This window comes from Dermacentor variabilis, chromosome 7, assembly GCF_050947875.1.
Source record: "Dermacentor variabilis isolate Ectoservices chromosome 7, ASM5094787v1, whole genome shotgun sequence".
Classification (NCBI taxonomy): domain Eukaryota; kingdom Metazoa; phylum Arthropoda; class Arachnida; order Ixodida; family Ixodidae; genus Dermacentor; species Dermacentor variabilis.
This window is the reverse complement of record NC_134574.1, coordinates 46,887,037-46,908,452: the sequence shown is the minus strand read 5'-3', so window position 1 is coordinate 46,908,452 and position 21,416 is coordinate 46,887,037. Positions and strand designations below refer to the sequence as shown.

Here is a 21,416-nt window from a genome sequence, read left to right as displayed (position 1 = left end):
GAACTTTCCTATTCGTGAATTTATATGTTTAATTCATTTAATGTGCGCAACTATTTCCCGTATGCTGTCCTTGGTCTCTTTGTGATTTTGTGTTCTTAAAGAAGAAAGTGCGACAAATTACCACCGCAACCTGAACATAGCGAGTTGAAGCACTGATATGTAAAAATAATTAGGATGACTAAGAAAAAGGAAGCCCCTAAATGTGTCTCTACTAAACTCCTCCGTAAAAAAAAAAAGACTTTAATACCGCCATCCCGAATCTGGTGTCAATTGTTCCATCACACAGTAAGTGCAATAGGGAAATTTTCAGCTAATTCGCTGCAAACAGAAAGAGAATAACACGAGAAGATACCGCGGTAAAATTATTTCAAGTAGTTACTAGTTTTATTTCTGGCTTCAATGTAAACAATATAAAATAAATAAAAAAATTGCGTATTAGTTGAACGGGGAAATCCCCGACGCATTTTATTCTCTACTTGGAAGTGGTTGTTCCTTCGCACGTGAATGAAGTGACCGAGCGCTCGTTGAGCCAAGGTACGTAGTAGATGACCGCGGTACACACGTCCTTCACCGACTGCAAAACATTAATAAAAGGTTAATAGAAGTTGCACAATCCAACTTATGATTTATCTTATGTCAAGAACATTGGATGAAAAAAAAATGAGTCTGAGTTCCCTAATTCTACTGATATGTTTTTGTTCTTGTGTGGAAAAAGTAAACTAAAACCAGCATAAAAGAAAGAAAACACTCCTGGCTCTAGAACCTCGTACCTTTACTCCCACTAACCAAAAAGTAAGTACTTTTACTTCTTCTTAGAAACGCCTGACAGATATAATGGCATAAGACAAGGTAGCGACAAAAATATTTCCGGACACATAGATTATTGCACGAGAATATGTGCTAGAAAACAGGTGACACGTGATTCTGGGGCCCTATTCATTTGTCGCCTCACCTGCCACCTTTGGACTGGGCATCATGAAAATAATGTGCATTTAGAATACTAAAAAACCTGTTACAAATAAGCGCTGATCGACGAAGCGATATTTTGCCGAAACATTGAATGCACAGGTATGCAAAAATTATTCAAGTCTGTACATAAAATCTTCAAATATGAAGTTTGCAAACCTGCATAGGCAGATAACACATTATTGTCTGCACTAACACAGCTTGCCCGATGAACGGTTGCGCAACTTGTTACTCATACGTAAAAAAGGCTAAACTTATTTCAAGCAGATTGTCTATGTGCTCTTGCAGGAGACATACTTGCGAATTTAGCTGCATTAGAAAAAGTATCAACTTTTTAACCAGTCTGTCAGTTACCGGCTGCTGACTTTTCAAATTTGTCTTGAAGAGATTTTAACAGTAATTCAAAGGTTTCTGTTCGTGTTTTCACTTTTGCAAACCTACGTGCATATTTGCACAGTACTTACCTCTCGAGACTTTGGAAGGCAGACCTCCCGGCTGTAAGATTCTGTCACTCTGCAAGTCGACTCAGCTACCTTAAACTTGATTCGGTAGTTTGTTCCTGCCACGACCTGTGAATAAGGAATGCAGGTGAAGCCTATTGGAGTGAAATTTTGGCGCCTGAATTCTACGCTACGGGATTACTTTGAACATCCCATTTCTTATATCAAGACTATGTTGTTTTAGCTGCACTATTTTTGAAAAATTACCTGTGTCAGTACAATTCTAATTCTTCCTTTAAATCACTCAAGAGGCAGCGATCAATGCGAGTATAATTCAACATGATTAATTGAACATATAACATAATCAAGGTAATAACCTATTCATTAATTTATTTGCGGTACGTATTTCAATATGCGCATTGTAACCGTCGAGTTCACAAGGTCTGCCCACATGGAAAGAATTCTCAGGACTGCGCCAGTAAACGAAATGCCATGGCGGTACGCTCACTTTTATGCTTGAGTGCATGAAAGAGCACTTTCTTAAAAAAGCTGACTATAACAACATTGCGTTCTTTCCGCAATTTCGACGGCTTATTTGATGCCGTTTAAACCGGTGCCTTCCTCATAATTTCTACAAAGTCTACAAGCCTTGCACACCCACTAGCCATACTCGGTAGATAGAAATATACGCTGTAATATAAATTATTGGAAAGGTAGTTAGCTCGATTACGGCTACTGTGAAATGAAGCACTTTCATTTCTCATAGGAGTTAGTATGAAGGGATAGAATTGTGCTTCTTGCCACAAGCAATTATCGAAAAACTTAGAGCACTTCAAAAAAGCACCGTATAGAATGAAAAACAATGTGAGCGCCCTATTGCTGTAATGTTTATTGCAGCACCTCATGCAGACGTACATGTAGAGTTCCGTGCATTAGACTGACACCTACCGGACCCTGAAAACATCAAGCAACGTATGTTTCCAACTTGTGAGCAGACAGCAGACGTATACCAGTTTTAAAATTTCTCATTATGAAAGTTGTCACGAATCACCTATGGTAAAGTAGGACAGCAGCATAATTTCAGTGGAAAGCATAATTAAAAAATATATGGCATGAAGCTGAGCACTTTTGAATGCACTGACTTGCTATTTCTTGCATTAGCGTAACAAGTAAGGTCAAACCAGTATGGATAAAGGCAAACTCGTGAAGCTCTTCGGCTGGTTCTTTATCTAAAGAATATTGCTTGACAACAGTCGGACATTTGTAATTCTTCCTGCTATTCTTCTGGGTGTTGGTGAAAAATGAGGTTGCCATCAGAATATTATCGTCTATCATACAGGACATCCTTCCGGACACAAGACATAGTTTCACCCGATGATTTCGGCTGGTTTTTATCTAAAGAACATTGCGACAGAAAGGTTGGAGATGTGGAATTACTTCTGCAAATTTCCTTGGTGTTAGTGAAACCTGAGGTTGCCACAATAATATTATCGTGTATTGTTATACCGGACATCCTTCTGGACATAAATCGCAGTTTCATCCGATGAGGGTGTACGCCATATGGATGTCACCATAATTAAAGATCTGGGCTACTGTATCATCACAGACGCAATTTTCCATGTATGGAATCGCCTATTCACAAAAATTTTATTACTTAAATAAGAGTGTTTGTGAAATTAAAACTTGGCATAATTGCTATATTCAGAATACGCCACGAATATTACCACGCCCTAAATGAAGTGCAAGTGACGACTCCTTGGAAGCTCCGAGAGCTGCGCTCTAAAACATAATGCTCATGAACAATAAACGCCCTTAGGCTGGCGCAGCTAAAGTAGAACATAAGGAATATTTATGGTTTCGATGCAGATGATATTGTTATACGCCATTCTATCATTGTGAATGGGCTCAGTAAGATGATGAAGAGGACAATTGAAAGAGCCAGTTGACGTTTTGTGGTTATTCTGCCATCCTTGCTGTATCATCTTTGTATATATATTATAAATATAATTTTAGCTAATCTTTATCTACGTCAAATCATTGGTGGATATGCAGGGCGAAAACCTGTTACAATGGAGCTCCGCAGCGGCCGCTGCTTGCAATTTTCCGCAATGGCAGAAGAGGTGGCCTCTTCCACAGCGGAGGCAACGTCAATAGTTGTTCTTGCGGAGCAAAGAGATCCGGGCACGTTTCCCGGAACTGATGACGTCGATATTGACAACTGGTCGACCCTATCCGACCGTGTAATTAAAATTAGCCGATGGGACAATACGGTCATGGGGCGAACGTTATATTTTACTTACAAGGAACAGCAAAGTCTGATTCAGGAATCATGAAGCTGAAATCGGAAGTTGGGGCTCCTGCAATGAAAATATTCCATTAGTCGTACGGCCGTGGCGAAGAAGTGTCTGGCGTCACGCGCCCAAACATCTACGGAGTCTGTTCTTTCTTTTATACAGGATGCGCTAGCCCTTTGTCGCAAGGCGGAAGATGAAATGATGGAGTCAGACAAAGGGGGTCTGTTTGAAAATGGACAGCAGACGACGCATTCAATGTGCTCATTTGCAAAGACGCGTTACGGTCGACTCCATCATAAGGAAGTGCAAGCGTCTTGAGAACACCAAAAGCCGACGCATCGCTCACCGCTTCATGCGACTGCCTAACACGACAGCAACGTCGTCGTGCCAATACGTACCTGCACCACAGGTACCGCTTAATGCGGAGCATGTAACCAAGATTATCCCACGCGAAATTGACGCCATGTCTCCTGCTTCCACATGTTCTCGCACCGTTGAGTCGATGTCCCCAATGATGCCACTTGTCCAAAACATTGTTTGTCAGGAGCTGTCCAGTGTTGTCTTGAACTCTGTGTGTACCATCGCTTCTTTATGCCCAACTGACTGTCTCCAAGTCTCCTATGCACGAGGCCCGAGGCCGCCGCTACTTCGTCGCAATCCAGCCGAGTGGAGGACTGCCGATGACTGGCCTATTTTCTTTATCTGCCATGCTATAGGTCACGTCGCACGCTAATGCAACAGCTGTTGGTCTTGGCCTCCTCATGCACCCTATGCTCATAACCCTCGCCCTGAAAGAAATCCGGACCCTTTAGAAACTCACTTTGCACAATGCCATGTCGCCAGCAACGATGCTCCCGCCAATTCATATAGACGGTCACCATCGCTACGTGGACACCAGCCCCTTTCGCCGCTCTCTCTCCTTCCGTCATCTCGCTCGCCTCCGTTCCGCCGCCCCTCGTCGCCGATCGGACGCCTGCCTTCCAAAACTACATGATTCAGCGCCCGAAGGTGACGCTGCATTAATGACCTGTCCACAAAATTCTCTGACCACGCTGCCGACTAGCCGTACCCTAAGAGATGGTACAGTTAACATTGTGCGCATCGCTGCTCTCCTTGACACAGACGCGGAAATATCTGTGACGTGCTGAGAATTTAACCATTCTAATGCACATCGTCCGAACTCGGCGCTTATACTCCGAGCTGCCGTTGGGGTAGTGGGCAGTGCGCCAAGCTCCGAGTTGGCAGCTCGGAGTATAAGCGCCGAGTTCGGACGATGTGCATTAGAATGCTGAGAGTTTCGTCATCGCTTGAAGAAGGTCCTCACACCACCCTAGTTGTCAACAATCCGTGTCGGCGATGGTGGAATGCTTCCTGTCGTTGGGATGTGCTCAGTACGCACCAGTGTCGCCAACCACTCCAAGACTGTACTACTTGCTGTGCTCAAACAGTGCTACCATGACCTCATCCTGGGCATGGACTTTCTGTCAGCCCGTTCAGCCCTGTTTGATTGTGGAAGCGATGTGCTCCAACTCGACCTGCCACTTCACTCTGGCGCTCCGCACGCAGGACAAGGGCGTTTGTGCTCCGTCGATCACGTTCGACTACCATCTCAAGCTGTTATGTACGTGAACTTGACTTCCCTACCTTCCATTTCCGATGGCGATTACTTGTTGACTTCAATAGGCGATGTTCTATTGGCCAGAAATATTACTGATCTCCACACACTCGTTACCATCACTAAGAGCGCTGTGTCACTGCCCATATTGAACTTTAGCTGGCGCACGTAAATTATCGTGGTAAGCACGGCTCTGTTCAACGTCTCTTCTGTCGATGAGCGTGGCTTTTCAGCATTCGTTGCAGGGGATTCTTCGTCTTCCGCTATGACCCCCTCCTCGTCCCATTCCATTCAACCGATGTCAGTTTTCAAAAAAAAAAATGATAGCGCCTGTAGTGTCGTGGTAAACAAGACGGACACACGTCTTTTCGGTAACAAGGTCTAGTTTATTCTGTCAAAAGAAAGAATTGAGCGGGCGCGCGCAGCGCGCCGGAAATGGCGAGGGCTTTAGAGAGAGAGAGGAGAAAAGAGGGAAGAGGAGCATAGAGGAGTGCGGTGCGCGGACCTAGTGCGAAAGGAAAGCAGTTAACAAAGTAATCAAAAAAGGGAGCTCGCGCACGACGTTCGGCACAGTGAGTCGGACCATGTTTCTGTGTGACTGGTGTCCAACACTCGCGAAGGTCCGCTTACGGGAGGCCCGCGGAACGCCCCGCGGAGTTGTTTATCGCTGCAGGGGTGGTGCGCAGCTCCATCGCAGCGCCGCTACAGATTGCTCCGCCCTTAGAGAGGAAGCTGAAGCGACGAACGATGCTCACAATGCACAAGTAGCAGCCCAGTGAACGCGACGAAGAGGTGACGGACCGCGCACTTGCAAGGCAGAGTCCGCATGTCCCGGGAAGGCGAGATAATTAAGCGCGGGTGCCTCGCTGAATGCTGGCTTGAGTCGCTCAAGCGCGATCGTATCTCGTGTCACGTTTACGTCGACGACGAAGTTAGAAGGAAAACGTTCTAAAACGGGGAGTGGTCCGAGCTAGTGGGGCTGAAGCGAGCCGCGCACAAGGCCGTAACGCACCAAAACATGTCTGGCTGTCTGCAAGTCCGAAGTGATGTACACTGCACGGGGTTTATTAAAACGTGTAGACTGCGCACGGAGGTTTCGGAACACATCGCGAAGCTGGTCGACGTACGCGCTTGCTGTTAGAGAGGAAGTGAGGGTGTTTTCTTCGAAGAAGTCGGCTGGAAGGCGAAGCGAGGAGCCGTAAACAAGCTCCGCAGTAGCGCAGGGGAGGTCCTCTTTGAAGGCAGATCGAATTCCGAGAAACGTGAGCGGAAATCTGTCAACCCACTTGTTCGGACAGCCGTGCGCTGTGAGTGCTGTCTTGAGATGGCGATGAAATCTCTCGACGAGGGGGACAGGGTACCGCTGAACTTTCGCGCGCTGACAAGGTGCGCAGGAGCGGACCCAGTTCATGATATTTGCGTTCAGGCCCGGCCAGACGAAGCATGATGAGACAAGCTTTTGAGATGCGCGAGTGCCTGGGTGTGCAAGAGTGTGATATGAGTCGAACATTTGCTTGCGGAGAGAGGTGGTTAGGTAAGACCGAGGTGTGCCCGTGGATGTGTCGCAGACAATTGGCACATCTTCAAAGGTAACTGATTGAAGCTGAAGAGATGTTGACGCGTCACGTAGGTGACGGAGCACAGAATCATTAGCTTGGTCTGTAGCCAATTCTTGGAGGTTGAAAGGAAATGATGTTGACATAGAGCTCTAGGAGCGACTACGTGTGATAGCATGCACGCGACTGAGGGCGTCAGCTGGTGAGTTGTCAACGCCGCTGAAGTGGCCTATGTCAGTTGAAAACTATAAGATGAAGGCGAGCTGGCGCACCTCACGTGGAGTGTATAATGTTTCAGAGCGGCCGATTGAGTAGGAGAAAGGATTGTGGTCGATGAAGATTGTGAACAAGCGGCCTTCAAGTAGGTGTCGGAAATGCCTCACGGCCAGAAATATGGCGAGCAACTCACGGCCGAAAACACTGTAGCGTGTTTGTGCGGAGGTCATGCGTTTTGAAAAAAGGCAAGGGGCTGCCACCCACCATTTACTTTTTGTTGCAGTACGGCTCCGACCACAGAGCTGGAGGCATTCGTCATGAGCGACAACGTATAGCTCGGGTTCGATTGAGCTAGCAGTGTGGCATCGGCTAAAGCGTGCTTGATAGAATTGAAAGCTTCATCTGTTGTGCTGTCCCAGGGCAGTGAAATCGACAGTTGTTTGCCGCAGAGCAAACGCTCGAGGGGTTCCAGCAGCATAGCACAGTTTCTAATGATTCGGCGGTAAAAGTTTACCAAGCCTAGAAACTGGCGCAGCTTAGTTACTGAAGCTGATTTGGGGAACTCCATGATGGCTCGCACTTTGTGAGGAGGAGGATGGATGCCGTTGTTATCCAAGCGATGGCCGAGAAAATCAAGTGATGGTACTCCGAACTCGCTCTTGGCAGTGTTGAAGACGATACCATTTGCTGATAGGCGCTCAAAAAGCTGATAGAGATGTTGGAGTTGCTCTTCGTGGGATGAGCTTGCCACAAGCAAGTCGTCAACGTAGGCGAACACGAACGGCAGACCACGTGTGACTGTGTCGATGAACTGCTGTGATGTCTGTGTAGAATTTCGGAGACGGAATGGCATTCTCAAAAATTCAAAGAGGCCAAATGGGGTGTTAATTGCTGTTTTTGGAATGTCTTCTTGTGCGACAGGAATTTGGTGAAAGGCTCGCACCAGGTCAATTTTGGAAAATACTGTAGTGCCATCCAGTGCCGACGTGAAATCTTGGATGTTAGGCAGTGGGTACCGGTCCGGAATGGTTTTTGCATTCAGGGATCGGTAGTCCCCACACGGCCTTCAGTCACCTGATTTCTTGGGCACCAGATGGAGCGGAGACGCCCAGCTGCTGGACGATGGTCGTACGATTACAAGTTCCAACATGTGTTCGAACTCTGCTCGGGTAATATTGAGTTTGTCCGGGGTGAGTCGTCGTGGGCGAGCAAATACAGGTGGGCCAGTTGTTAGGATGTGATGACGTAAATCATGCTGTACGAGCTTTGTCCAGTCTGGTGGTCACGTGAGGTTGGGGAACTTTTGAAGAAGGCAAGCAAAATGATCACCAGCAATTGTTGTGGTTGGGGCGACTATATGCGAGTCACAGGAAACGAAGCCATGAACAGAGAGCAACGTAGCAGTGTCCAGCAGGCGTTGGCGTTTCACATCGACCAGCCGTCCATGGTGGTCCAGGAAATCAACACCAATAAAAGCACGGCGAACATCAGCGACGAGGAAAACCCAAAGGAAAACGCGGTGCAGGCCAAGATTCAGGGTGAGGGACCGCGACTTGTAAACAGGTATTCTGGAGCGCTGTAACGTAAAACTATTCCAAACTTTTCTATTCCAATTCTGCAATCAGCCCTCCGCGATTGGTCAAAAACTTTTTTGGACCACCCCCATTTCACCTGTCTGTCACGCGACGTCACGAAAACCACGATAGCTCCCCATCTGATATAACGTGTACACACGGACTATGCATGATTTGACCGAAGCAAAGAAAAATAGTTATTTCTTATTCGACGCCTCTTCGCCATTAGCACTCGGCTATTGGTCAAAAGTTTTCGGACTGCGCCCACTTCCCCTGCCTCTCACGCGACGTCACAAAACTGCAAAAGCTCACCGCGTCAAAGTGACGTGTACGGGATAAAAAGGCATTAATATGCCGTAAAAAACTGAATTTTCTTCTGAATAACCGCAGGCTGCCTCTTCCGAAAGGAATAATAGATGGCTGCCGCCGATCGCTCAGTCACTGGCCACTCGCACCTGTCGGAGAGCATGGGTTTGTTGGCGTGTAACAAAGCTTTTTGCGTGGCCGTGTAAGGTTTTAGAGCACTTTCAGCACGTTTACGACCTCGTTCTGCCCACACTTCCTTGCTGAGGATCCGTTTTAGCGTCATTCTTAAAGGGAAGCTGAAACACTTTTCGAAAAAAATGAGTTCTCTGCGGCATTCTACCGTTTTGAGTCCCCTGAACACGAATATCTGGTTCAAAAAGGGCGGAAACAAACGCAAGCGGCTGTTTTTCCAAGAAAACGCGCACCAGCGCCTCAGGGCATCGCGCGAACGCCGCTGTTGCCCGTGATTGGTCGGGGCCGCTGTGACGTCGTTGGCGGTAGTCGCCGGTCGGCGCCGCCACATGTCTCCGTTTCAGAGCGTAGCACCATTCCTTTCTCTCTGGTAGCACGCGGTTCTGCTGTTCTGGCTTCATAGCTGAGTTGCAAGATGGAACGTTCTCGCTGTCTCCGACAGCTTGTGTTGTCCCCGTACATGTTTGAACCCACAGCCGATACGAAAAACGATGGCGGCAACAGAGTCAACGACGATATTGAGTGTGCGAACAGCGAGAGCGATGTGTGCACCTTCTCGCGCGCTGGAAATCTTAGCTGGTACGTATGTTTTTTTTTTAATGTAGCTGCACGTTGCAATGACGGGAGAAAAAATGCACTAAAGTGTCACTGGGAACATGCTGCTGGAAGAATGCCGAAGCACTAACTTCTCATTAGATTTACACGGGTGCAATTCCGCGATGTCAAGCACCTTGCCGCTGCTTGTCTAAAGTCCCGTGGTTTTTTCAGCGTTGATACACGATCGCGAACATAAGTGCCGCGTTTCAAACCGCGCACATGCAGTGCTGTGAGGTACAGTCATGGAAGTTGCTTATCATACACATCCAGAGATGACCAGAGGTATTATATGTGCAATATTCATACTATGGTTCGACGACTTTGCGAGTGTGGCTCGATCAAGAATCGGTATGCGTGCTCCATGCTAGTGTTGACATAAAGATATTAGGCAGTTTTAGCACCGCCGTGTGGTAAACACGATAACTGCACCGTACGTCGAATGTCACTAGGCAAGCCTACACTCCATTTGATACCTCATGTGCATCGCTGTGGAAGCTACGCTCGAAGTCCGGTCACCAAAATTTATTACTGCGCGCGTTTCCGTCTATGCTTCGCTACATGCCAGCGGCGTTTGCTCGCGCATGGAGCATGCACGTGAAGCTGCCGTGACGGGCAGCGATTAAAAAATACCGAAAAGAAAATTTTTTTAAAAGAACGTGTTAGCAGCCGTATAAGTACACGGATGGTTTCTATGGGTAAATTCTTTTTTTATTTTCATTCCGAACTGAGCTTATATATGGAAAGCTTTCTGAAAAATCGGGTCAAGAAACGCCGAACTTTTTCTAAGTGCGAACGCAGCCACTGCAAGAAGTATCTCAAGCCTCCACAGCGTTGCACTTGATGTATGAAACGGAGTATAGCAACGCTAGCAACAACGCGTTTTCGCATTTGTCGTAAGGCTATCCGGCTACGCTAAAACTGTGTTACCAGACGTTAATGGCTGCAAATGTTCGTATTTCTCCAGTGCATCAATGTGGGCCTAATCACGCTCTCATTAAACTAGGTGCACCTGCATGTGCTGCGTATTGATGGAAGATGAAGAGAACTGCTTGTGCTGCCAGGAGGTGCAAGAGATTAGGAAAAAACAGAAGCGCACGCAGTGCGTAACAAGTTCAAGACAATTCAGGACTGTGTGCCTCAGCAGGGCAGTACTGGAAGTGGCACTTGCCCAGAAAGGAGTCGAACCGGCTGGACAAGGCAAGAAGTTTACACACAGGTGTGAAAATGTTATAGCCAATGGAAAAAGAGTGATGCGGAACAGCGCGGAACAACGCCGGGCTTCAGTCGCGCCGATTTAATTGGAATACCGATTGCCCGCATCGTTGTCAAGCTCCGATGATAGCCACTGTCGCGGAAATGGTCCGAGCACAGCACAGTTGATTTCGTCGGCACGAACTTATCTCTCCTCACCGCACGTACCCACTGCGCTGAAAGCTTCTTTTCCTTCGGGAATTTGTGAAACACCACATCGTCTCGCCCGCCTGTGTTCGCGCAGCCGAGTGCTGCACAGAACGAGGGCATGTTGGGCGCCCTTGGCTGTAGGCACTCACGCAGCACAGAAGGAAAGAACAGTTTACAAAAATCGCAAAACAAACGTGAGCAGTGGCGGCGGCGGCGGCAGATCTCTCGTAGCGTCGTTCAGTAAAGCGCAGGACGGAAAGAGGCATGCCAGCACATGTCAGCACGCCGGTCCGCAGCTCGGTTGGCTCGGTCTCCGCCCATGACGTCAGTCTCGCCGGTTCTCTCCTCTGCCAACGTCCTCACCCGGCGCTCCGGGAAGCGATGGGGGCGTGTCCGCGCGGGAGATTTAGAAAGCGATTTCCGCCCGTTATATTAATAAAACGAAAGAAAAATTTCGGAACCGTAAATTATTAGGTCTGTTCTTCCCAATCCCAGCAATTCATAGAAATTGAAAACCGTTTCAGCTTCCCTTTAAGCTTCAGTTGCATGCCGCCGCGATTGTCGACGAGCCACCGCAAGCTAGGAAAGCGAATACGGACCTATCGCAGACGCCGGTACCACCCTCTTCGTCCGGTTATCGATTTTCACTGCGGTGGCTCGGCCCTGTCGAATCCCTCTCCATTTGAGCGTGCTCCTCACCTCTCGTGAGCCCATTAGGTAAGACAAGCCGCTCAGTGTAGGCATGTGATTCGTTTTTGAAGCAAATAAAAGTGACCTCATATGAATGAGGAGAGCGTTTGATTGGTCTGTTCAGACAACGCTGCGGGTGACCGCCCGATGCTTGCGTCAGTGCATACGCAAGTTTGACGTCAGGAGATTGGATTAAAAACATATTGGAATAGTTTTGCGTTATAAGGCCACTGCTACCGTTGACAGCTTGAAGATAGGTCGGCGGTGTCGTTCGGTCGGAACGTTGCGCGGGAATAATGCTGACCTCCGCCCCGGTGCCCACCAGGTATTGCTGGCCTGTGGTTCTGTCCATAACACGAAATAGGCGACTTTTACTTTGGCCCTGACCGGTTGTCGCCATTAAAGGTCGGCCGCCTGGTTTCCCTGCCATGCACAAGGACGGAGGCAGCGGCGCGCCTCCTGCCCGAAGCGGCGGTGATAAAAGCATACCCGTGGTGGTGTTTGACACCGGGAGCGTTCTTCTGTTGTATGCCGTGGTCTACTCGAGCTGCGGTGCCTTCCGTGACGGGGTGAAGTGCGATGAAGCTCCGCAGCACAAACTAATTGTTCAAGGCGATTGCAGAGCGCGTCGATGGGAGAAGCGGCGAAGGATGATGTTTGCTGCACTGAACTCGCAGTGGTGCTTGATGGTGTTACGTTGCACACCGCTGGCGTCACCACCTCCATGACTTTGTCCGCCAAGCTGGCCACACTATTGAGGTCCATTACCGTGGTTGTAGCGAGTAGCACCTGAACGTTTACTGGAAGGCGCTGCATGAACAGTTCCCGCAGGAAGCGGTCATCGTTTACTGTTGTGTTGCCGCTCATGAGCTGTCGCATACGGCGAAGGAGCTGGCTTGGCCGACGGTCTCCCAAGTCCTCTGCAGAGAGCAACTGCTGCATGCGTGCTCGCTGCGATGTTGTGCGCTGGAGAAGTGCAGCCTTAAGATCGCTGTATGGAATGGCGGGAGGCGGTCCAGAAACCAGGTCGGCAACTTTCTGCAGCAGTAGGCGACAGTGCCGAAACAACTAGGTGGTACTTGCGTTGTTCCGTGCGAACGCCAGAGAGAATATATTGCGATTCCGCTTGCAGAAACCAAACGCAGGGTTGAGGTCGCAGTATGGCGGGAGTTGCTCGGTCGTGCCCGTAGGTTCAGGGTCCTATTGCGTCTAGTTTCTGTGCATGGCTCCACAATAACTTCGGCAGTGCCGCGAAGAAAACTACGGTTCACCATTTTGTAGAGCCGTGGTAAATGAGACGGACACACGCCTTTTCGGTATCAAGGTCTAGTTTATTCTGTCAGAAGAGAGAATTGAGCCGGCGAGTGCAGCGCGCCGGAAATGGAGAGGGCTTTAGAGAAAGAGAGGGGAAAAGAGGGAAGAGGAGCATAGAGATGTGCGGTGCGCGGACCTAGTGCGAAAGAAAAGCAGTAAACAAAGTAATCAGAAAAGGGAGCTCGCGCACGACGTTCGGCACAGTGAGTCGGATCATGTGTCCGTGTGCCTGGTGTCAACACTCGCGAAGGTCTGCTTACGGGGGGCCCGCGGGGGGCCCCGCGGAGTTGTTTGTCTGCAGGGGTGGTGCGCAGCTCCATCGCCGCACCGCTTCAGGCATGACCTCGCCCCAGCATACGCTGCCGTTCCCCGCCACCTCTTGATGTCCTATAGCGACATCTTTAACTTTGATGACCACCTGTTGGGTCAGACATCCGTCGTAAGGCATCGGATTCATAACGAAGACGCCAGCCCCATCCGACGACGTCCCTATCGCGTGTCCCATGCTAAGCGCCACAGGATTCAGTGCGAGGTCTACAAGATGCTTACCCAAAACATCATTGAACCTTCCTGTAGTCCCTAGACATCACCGGTCGTTCTAGTAAAGAAGCATGGCAGCTGGCGCTTTTGCGTCGACTGGCGGTACTTGAACAAAGTCACACAAACGGACGTTTACCCACTACCTCATATTGATAACGCTTTCGACTGTATTGACGGGTCCACTTATTTATCATCCATCGGCCTCCATTCAGGATATTGGCTGATTTCTGTCGACGACATGGACCGCCAGAGGCTGCATTTGTTGCACACGACAGTATTCTTCAGTTTAATGTTATGCCTTTTGACTTATGTAATACGCCAGCTATGTTCGAAAGAAGTTCCGCGGCTACAAATGGCCGACATGCCTCTGTTACTTAGATGATGTGATCATTTCTACGCCAATATTTCAAAGCCACCTGACTCGCCTATCGGCAGTGCTCATTGTTGTTCGTTGCGCTGGCCTTAAGTTGGAATCTTCGAAGGACAGCTTCGGCCGTTGTGAAATTACTTTCCTAGCCCACCGTGTCAGCTCTCGCGGCGTTCAGCCTGACCCCGACAAAATTCGTGTTAGGAAAGAGGTAGTTGGGCTTCGCTCTGCCAAAGACATCCGGAGCTTTGTTGGCTTGTGTTCTTACTTCCTACGTTTTGTCAAAAACTTCGCCGACATTCCCCGTCCACTAACGCAGCTGTCGAAGAAGGAATGCATATTTTCATGGGGTCCTCAACTAGGCGATGGATTCCAAACGCTCACCAAGGTGCAATTGCGTACTACTCCTCCCATCTTGGAGCATTTTCAACCCTTAGGGCTCACACAGTTACAAGCGGACGCCAAAAGACACGGCATCGGCGCTATCGTCGCACAGCAGCAACAAGGCCAAGTCCATGTCATCGCATATGCCAGTCGCGTGCTGTCCCCTTCAGATCGCAAGTCTTCCATCAGTGAACGCGAATGCCTTGCTCTATTTTGGGCAGTCGCAAAATTTCGATCGTACTTCTTTGGCCGCACCTTTTCGGTCATCACAGACCACCGACTGCACGGCTTGATCGCTGGGCGCTAAAGCTTCAAAAATACAGCTTTGATGTATGTCCGGCGTCATGCACTTGGACGCCGATTACCTATGACGTCCTCCCACGAACCTTCCCGATTCCGGCGTCCATCATTCCGACACCTGCGTCCTCGCCATATCCAACTTGAGCGATAGTTGAAATCAAGAGCTCAGTGATGCAAACTTGCGGTTTATTATTGATTGTCCATGCTCTAATCCTCCGACACGTCCATTCAGCTATTCTTGCTCCACAACAATATTCTCTGCCGTCGAAATGCCAACTGCGATGGCACCTGCTCGTATTACCTACGACCCTCCGTTGTACTCTTCTCCGCCAGCTCCACGATACGCCAACAGCCGGCCATCTCGGATAATTCATTACATAGGACCGCGTGCAGTGTCGATTCTATTGAGCGGGCCTTTACGGTTCTCAGTGCCGCTACGTTTCTGGTTGCGAGTCCTGCCAACGCTGCAAGCGCTCGCCCTTGCAGCCTGCCGGCCCACTTAAGCCTAACGACATTCCAGCTGCTCCATTCTACTGCATCGCACTTGATATCGTTGGGCCATTTCTGACTTCTCTTTCGGGGAACAAGTTGACCACCGTAGCTACTGACTACGCGACACTAAACGCCAGCACGCGGACACTGCCGACCAGTTGCGCCACGCACGTTTCTGAGTTCCTGCTTCATGAGGTCATCCTGCACCACGGCTCTGTACGGCAGCTGCTCACAGATCGCGGTCGCTGTTTGCTGTCACACGTTGTCATCGATATTTTTCGCTCTTCTTCCACAGGGCACAAGATAGCCACCGCCTACCACACGCACACTAACTCACTTGCAGAACGCCTCAACAGCACGCTCATCACGATGCTATCCATGTATGTTTCAGCACATCACCATGATTGGTACAAAAGTTTGCTTTATGTGACATTCGCATGAAACTCGTCCCGCCACGACACTGCCCGCTTTCCCCATTTCATCTCTTGCTCTGCAGCCACCCCACGTTGCCCTTTGAAACACTGCTTCCACCAGCTCCACACGCAAGCGTTGCTACAAAATATGCTTGCGAGGCTGTTCATCGTGCTCGAACGGCTTGTAACATCGCACGGGACTGTCTCTCTGACTCGCAGCTGGCTCAAAAGGCCCGTTACGATAGCCACCACAGAATTGTTCACATCGAGCCAGGCTCCTTGGTCCTTCTTTGGACCCCTTGCCACCACGCCGGCCTGTCCACGAAAGTTCTTTCCCACTACTCCGGGCCCTAAAAGGTTTTATGCGTTTGGCAGAATTTTAGAGCGATGCGATGCCTAAACGTGAAAATCGCGTGTGATTAAGGTGGGACTTTAGAGGCGGTAATACAGGTGGTAACACCAGTCGAAAGAAAATTAAGTTAAGTGGCGAATATATATTTAGTAGCGATATCATATATTTCTCAAATATATGGGTAATATTGTATCCAAATATATTGAACATAATATGTTGGAGCATATCACCAATCAATCATCCTGCATTATCACGGATCACGTACACATGGCTGTCTCAGCCACAGACAGGAGATGGTAGGTCGCAATGCAAATCACTAATTTTAGAGTTATCAGAGCTGAGAGAGCTCTCACACTTCTTAGGTGCACATGCTGCAGTAATTAAATATCAAAGTAAAGCTGCTATCCAGCGATGGACCATTTGATGGCCCCTCTAATGAAAAAGCTGCAGGTTACAATAACTGCTTCCCGCTAGAATTAACTATCTTGTAACTTCAGTCGTAGGCAATAAGGCGCATAACATTAACATTAGCAGAGCAGTGTGGCAAAGAAACGAATATCAGTCCAACAAACGCGATTTTCCGAAAATAAGGTGTGTTATTGTGGGTTCAGGCAAGCTGCGTGCTGCGTACTGCGATACGTGTGTGACCCGAAATAATCTGATGCGGAAGTCGCAGAGCAGTAGTGGCCAGAAGGTGAAAACCGTTTGTGATTCATGAGCCCCCTTCCTGCCCCCGCCGAAGTCACGTTATAATATAAACTATTCTAATGGAAAGAATTGATCAAGTCCTGCGGCACCTAAACATACATAGTTATTTTCGCAGCACCAATGGCACCTGCATTTTGCACTTTGGATATCACATTTAAGAATGTCGTGCGCTGTTGCCTTCATATTATATGAGTATTAGTAGCAGGTGCTCCGCAAACTCCACTATCGCCCGTATAGGCAAGTATAACTCTTTTCTTGTGTAATTAAAAAAAACACGCTACCGACGCTGTGCACATTCTATAGACGGCCAGATGGAGAAGCGATTGCAAGATGCAATTAAATAGGTAAAAATGACGATTACTAGAGGTATTGCCACAGTCGCAGTCACTGCTTCGTTACCTGCGTGTCGACGTCGACAAGTTCGAGCACGGTGTCAAAGTACTCTCGGCCGCCGACCTGTTGGGAAATGGCGTAGTGCGCCAACTCCTCGAACTCCGGTTTCTCTCTAACGCTGTGCTTTTTCCATCCGCCCACCAATCCTGCAGGACCGGCTGTGCAGCAAGCGACGGCGGCGAGCAGGACGGCTGGAATTCCATACACTGCAACGCTCGAAAAAGCCATGGTTGCCTGCGTTTGTTTAAAGACAAAACTTTAGCCAGCCACATGTTTGGTTTCGTGGCAAGCGAATTAAACAAGAACGAATTCCTGTGACAATGTTTGCATGCAGCAATGGGTTGGTATGGAATGCGTACGCCTGTAAGACATTGCCTCGCACTTTTGTGCTCCGCGCAGTATTCTCGTGTTTCGCTGCCATTTGTTGCAAATCCAGCGTGGAGCCAACGCAACCCCGATGACATCACGTGAATTGTATAGCCTGCCTTTACTTTATGACAGAGAGCTGAAGGTCGATAGCTTCACCAAAACATGGTATATTTCACTGAGAAATGTTTGCCACTTGTTATATGATCTGTAAAAAAACAATTACGCAATCTAGCTATGTTAACATTTGAAATGATAAAAGAATTCGGCAGGCAGACCTAAGAGGGCATATGTGTAGCAATGTGAAAGCATTATACAGTTTGTAGTGCACGCAACATCATGAGCGCACTCATTTTATAAACTCATGACGTGGCGCCGCCTCCTCCCCATTTGCTGTTATGTGACATATGTAGTGACGCACGCACTAGGCACACCTTTAGCTATCCAAACCAGGGGCGCCGCTGTGGTGCGCGGGAAGCATGCTCGTCGCGCACCCCATAGGCCAAGGTTATATGCTCCCACCCAGGCCAATATGAATCCGATCATTGTTCACGTGGTTCTACGCTTTCGGCCGCCGTCCATTTTGCTATCATCGCTTGGCCTCGCCGCCACCGATGACGTCTGCGTTTCGCGTAATGGGAGTGTGTAATGCTTTGGCATTGAAACTGGAACCTGTGCATCAGTTTAGAGACACGGAATCATTTGTCTATATATATATATATATATATATATATATATATATATATGTGTGTGTGTGTGTGTGTGTGTGTGTGTGTGTGTGTGTGTGTGTGTGTGTGTGTGTGTGTGTGTGTGTGGGTGTGTGTGTGTGTGTGTGGGTGTGTATTATTTTCTTTTTACATTTTTTTCTGCTCTCTATCTCGGTCCATTACTGTAAAGCACCAAATGAAGATAAACGTTATGAATGAGCACCTCCTACCGTTCACGATGTTTGGGTTCCGAAAGATTTACCTACAAAAGTTATGTAAACCCCACTTCAGGTATTCCTGCCCTCGCGGCCACGGAAGCATCATCGCGATGGGGGCGAAATGCGAAACCACCCGTTTACATAGATTAAGGTGCACGTTAAAGAACCTCAGGTGGTCAAAATTTCCGGATTCATCCACTACGGCGTGCTGCGTACTCAGAAAGTGGTTTTGGCTTCTAAAACCCCATAATTTAAAACAAAAAAAAATATTTTTCTGCAGTCCTTGCAATTTGTGTCTCAATTTGTAACTATGAAAAGTGCGCATACGAAGCAGCATGTAAGCACGTATTTGTTTATAAATTTCCTCTTACGTGGGAGAGTTTTCTCAGTGGCTGCCAGTCACACCGCGGGCATGCTTCACAGCAACCGGTGAGATATTGCGCCTTAGAATTGGCGTCGATAAACATTGGTCGGTGTCACGTGCGTCGTTTTTCGTCACGATGGGTCAAGGATCGACGTATGCCCAGAATGCCAAGTGATAGGAACGCATCAAATTTAGGTAAATTCTGAAAGACTTCGAAGTGAGCAGTCGGCTTATCTTTTAATCGGCTGGAGCATGCACCAGACTTGAAATTTGTGCGGACGACTGACTTGCTCCTCTTAATAATTTCGTTCAACTCGCTAATATCTAGTGTTACGTTAGCAGAAAACTTCACTTCCGCAGGTGTCTTGACTGCGAATAAATGTAGTAACCTGTGGTGATTGAATCTAGCGAAAGACAAGAATCCAGTTTAGCAAAGCTTATGCAACGCCTAAGGCTGCTATATTTTACAGTGGCTGCGCAAGATTATTATGTTATAGCAACCATTTTCTACTATTGCGGTAAACCCTTGGATAGCAAACTACATTTCTTATTCACTGACGTATGCCTTCGCTATGTGTCGCATGTGTAAAAGGCATTAGCAAGCCGTTGGTGAATCACTGCTACTTAAGTGAATCCATGTGACTGAGCTCTGCGCTCAGTAATTTTTGTCAAGTAATTTTTGTGCAACTAACTCATATTACAGCATTAGTAGCTGCGAAATTGCTGTACTTCAATAATTAATGATGCATCGTTTCGTAAATCTCATTTCACCTCAGTGACATTAATTATCTTCTGTTTTCTTTCCCAAACGCACATTTTCTGAAAGGCACGGTTAATGGAACGTAGGTTCGACTGCACTGATTATGCTCCTTTCCACAACAGTGAAAATTGACTCTGTTAATATGACAAGAAACGTGATTGTCTAGAAAAGACGTAAAAATAAAAGACAGGTGGAGGCACGCCTTCAAATTCTTGCAGCAGGTCACTCTGGCGTCATACATTTTGCCGGCACTATGATGTGGTGTAGTCTACATTTATCGGTAAAAATCGACTGCTTTAGACTGTAAATAAAAAAAGAAATACTGAACTGTCTGATTAAAAAAAAAATGTGCTGTACGACAAGGACTCAAATACAGAAAGACACATTCACATCAAAAGCGATGACACATCACAATCGATGTAATGGCGCAGGGGTTACGGATCTAAATTTTATAAATAGAACGTTGACCTTCATATCTTCTTTTACCAATAACATCTTATCGACAGGTTACCAAAAATATTGTTTTGAGAGAACAAATCATCAGCCTCAACTAATTTAAATTTCTATCTTGTATCCCCTCAATAAAGTTCAGTTTTGCGCCAATACTGCGGGAATAATTACCCCCGTATACGAAAATAGCGCATAATAAACTGCGGAAACTGTCAGGGTTTCATTATTGTAAAGGTTCGAATTTTATAAAGAAATGATCCTTCATATAAATACATTGGCACACAACTTGTCTAATGCCGCAGGGGACAAAACAATAAGCCTTGGCTATAGCATCTTCTGTTTGAGAAGCCTATGCGATACGAGCTAAAAAAAAAAAACATGCAGACACATCTGCGTGGAATTTAGCATAGGGGCATGTAGAGAGATGATAATGCAACTGAAAAAAAATATGCGTTATACGTCATAATGTTTGACGCAGTCATGATGTTAATGAAGCAGCTAACATGCATCAGAAGTACTAGCGTCTTCGGTCTTCGTTAACACAGCCCCCTTTGAGTAACCCACACATGGGATAGCCTAGGGCAGAATCAGATCTAACATACGACATTTCATAGGACTACGCATACGCTATGCTAATTTGTACTTGTTTTATAATTACTTCTACGCAATTCTTACTGTGTGTCATATAGAAATATGTTCTGCTGCGAAAAGACTCAGGTACACGCGTGCTTAAACAACGCATCCACTTCGAAAATGCATGACGCAAGCAGGCGTCATAGAGTTTAACTAATGAAGCACTGCAGAACCTGCGCAAGCGCGCAGAAATTTCTGTAGTTGGAAGCTAGATTTCGCGGCTAATTTGGGGGCACTAGGAGGGTGACACGGAGCCTCTAATTAAGACTCACCAGGACTGCTAAAACACATTCTGTTCGCCGCTCGAGTAAGTCAATTACAGCTCACCCTGTACACTGGAATGGCGTGAAAATGATGCTCCCGGTGGGCTTCTGAATCACTCAACGCAGGAGGCGTTACAGCGGAGCGTTTTCCTCGGCGCCAGAAACAGGCTGTGAGGGAGAAGGAAAGGCAGGCAACTGCGTGACCTTCAAGTGAAATGGCAGATACACACGACGGGTTCCCGTCTGCTTTTGTTTTGCTTACAACCTCCTTATGTGCAGCCGCAAGGAGGTTGTGCGCGAGAGGGACAGGAAAGGGGGACGTGGTAACAAAACCGGATGGCTACTAGGCACGCCAGACTTCGAAGCGGCCCTTGGCTCGCTGGGCGCCGCGGTGCACCGGAAAAGGCGATGCTCGCTGTGCGAGGGACGCGCGATAGCACCGCATGCGCGGACGAGTAATTTTGTCCACACGACAGTGCTCATCGGACCGCTCTTAACGCTTAAGCTATGTTTCATGCCTTAGCACATTGCACTGGGCGCTTCTT

General features: G+C 47.8%; 1 protein-coding gene across 1 annotated transcript; it reads right to left on the bottom strand.

The window, feature by feature from the left end:
* Positions 1-449: 449 nt before the first annotated feature.
* Positions 450-21,092, bottom strand: LOC142587420 (mialostatin-like). The gene is made up of 4 exons (XM_075698430.1): positions 20,936-21,092; positions 17,117-17,344; positions 1,431-1,535; positions 450-574 (listed from the first exon to the last, which is right to left on the bottom strand). The coding sequence occupies exons 2-4, from the start codon at positions 17,336-17,338 to the stop codon at positions 473-475; spliced, it is 429 nt and encodes a 142-aa protein (XP_075554545.1). The 5' UTR covers positions 17,339-17,344; positions 20,936-21,092; the 3' UTR covers positions 450-472.
* Between the last annotated feature and the right edge of the window lie 324 nt (positions 21,093-21,416).

Excerpts from the sequence above, each read along its gene's own strand:
- LOC142587420 (XM_075698430.1), bottom strand. The coding sequence starts at position 17,338 with ATGGCTTTTTCGAGCGTTGCAGTGTATGGAATTCCAGCCGTCCTGCTC. Across the intron at positions 1,536-17,116 it reads TTGTCGACGTCGACACGCAG|GTCGTGGCAGGAACAAACTA; the intron begins GTAACGAAGCAG and ends CCTTATTCACAG. Across the intron at positions 575-1,430 it reads GCCTTCCAAAGTCTCGAGAG|TCGGTGAAGGACGTGTGTAC; the intron begins GTAAGTACTGTG and ends AATGTTTTGCAG.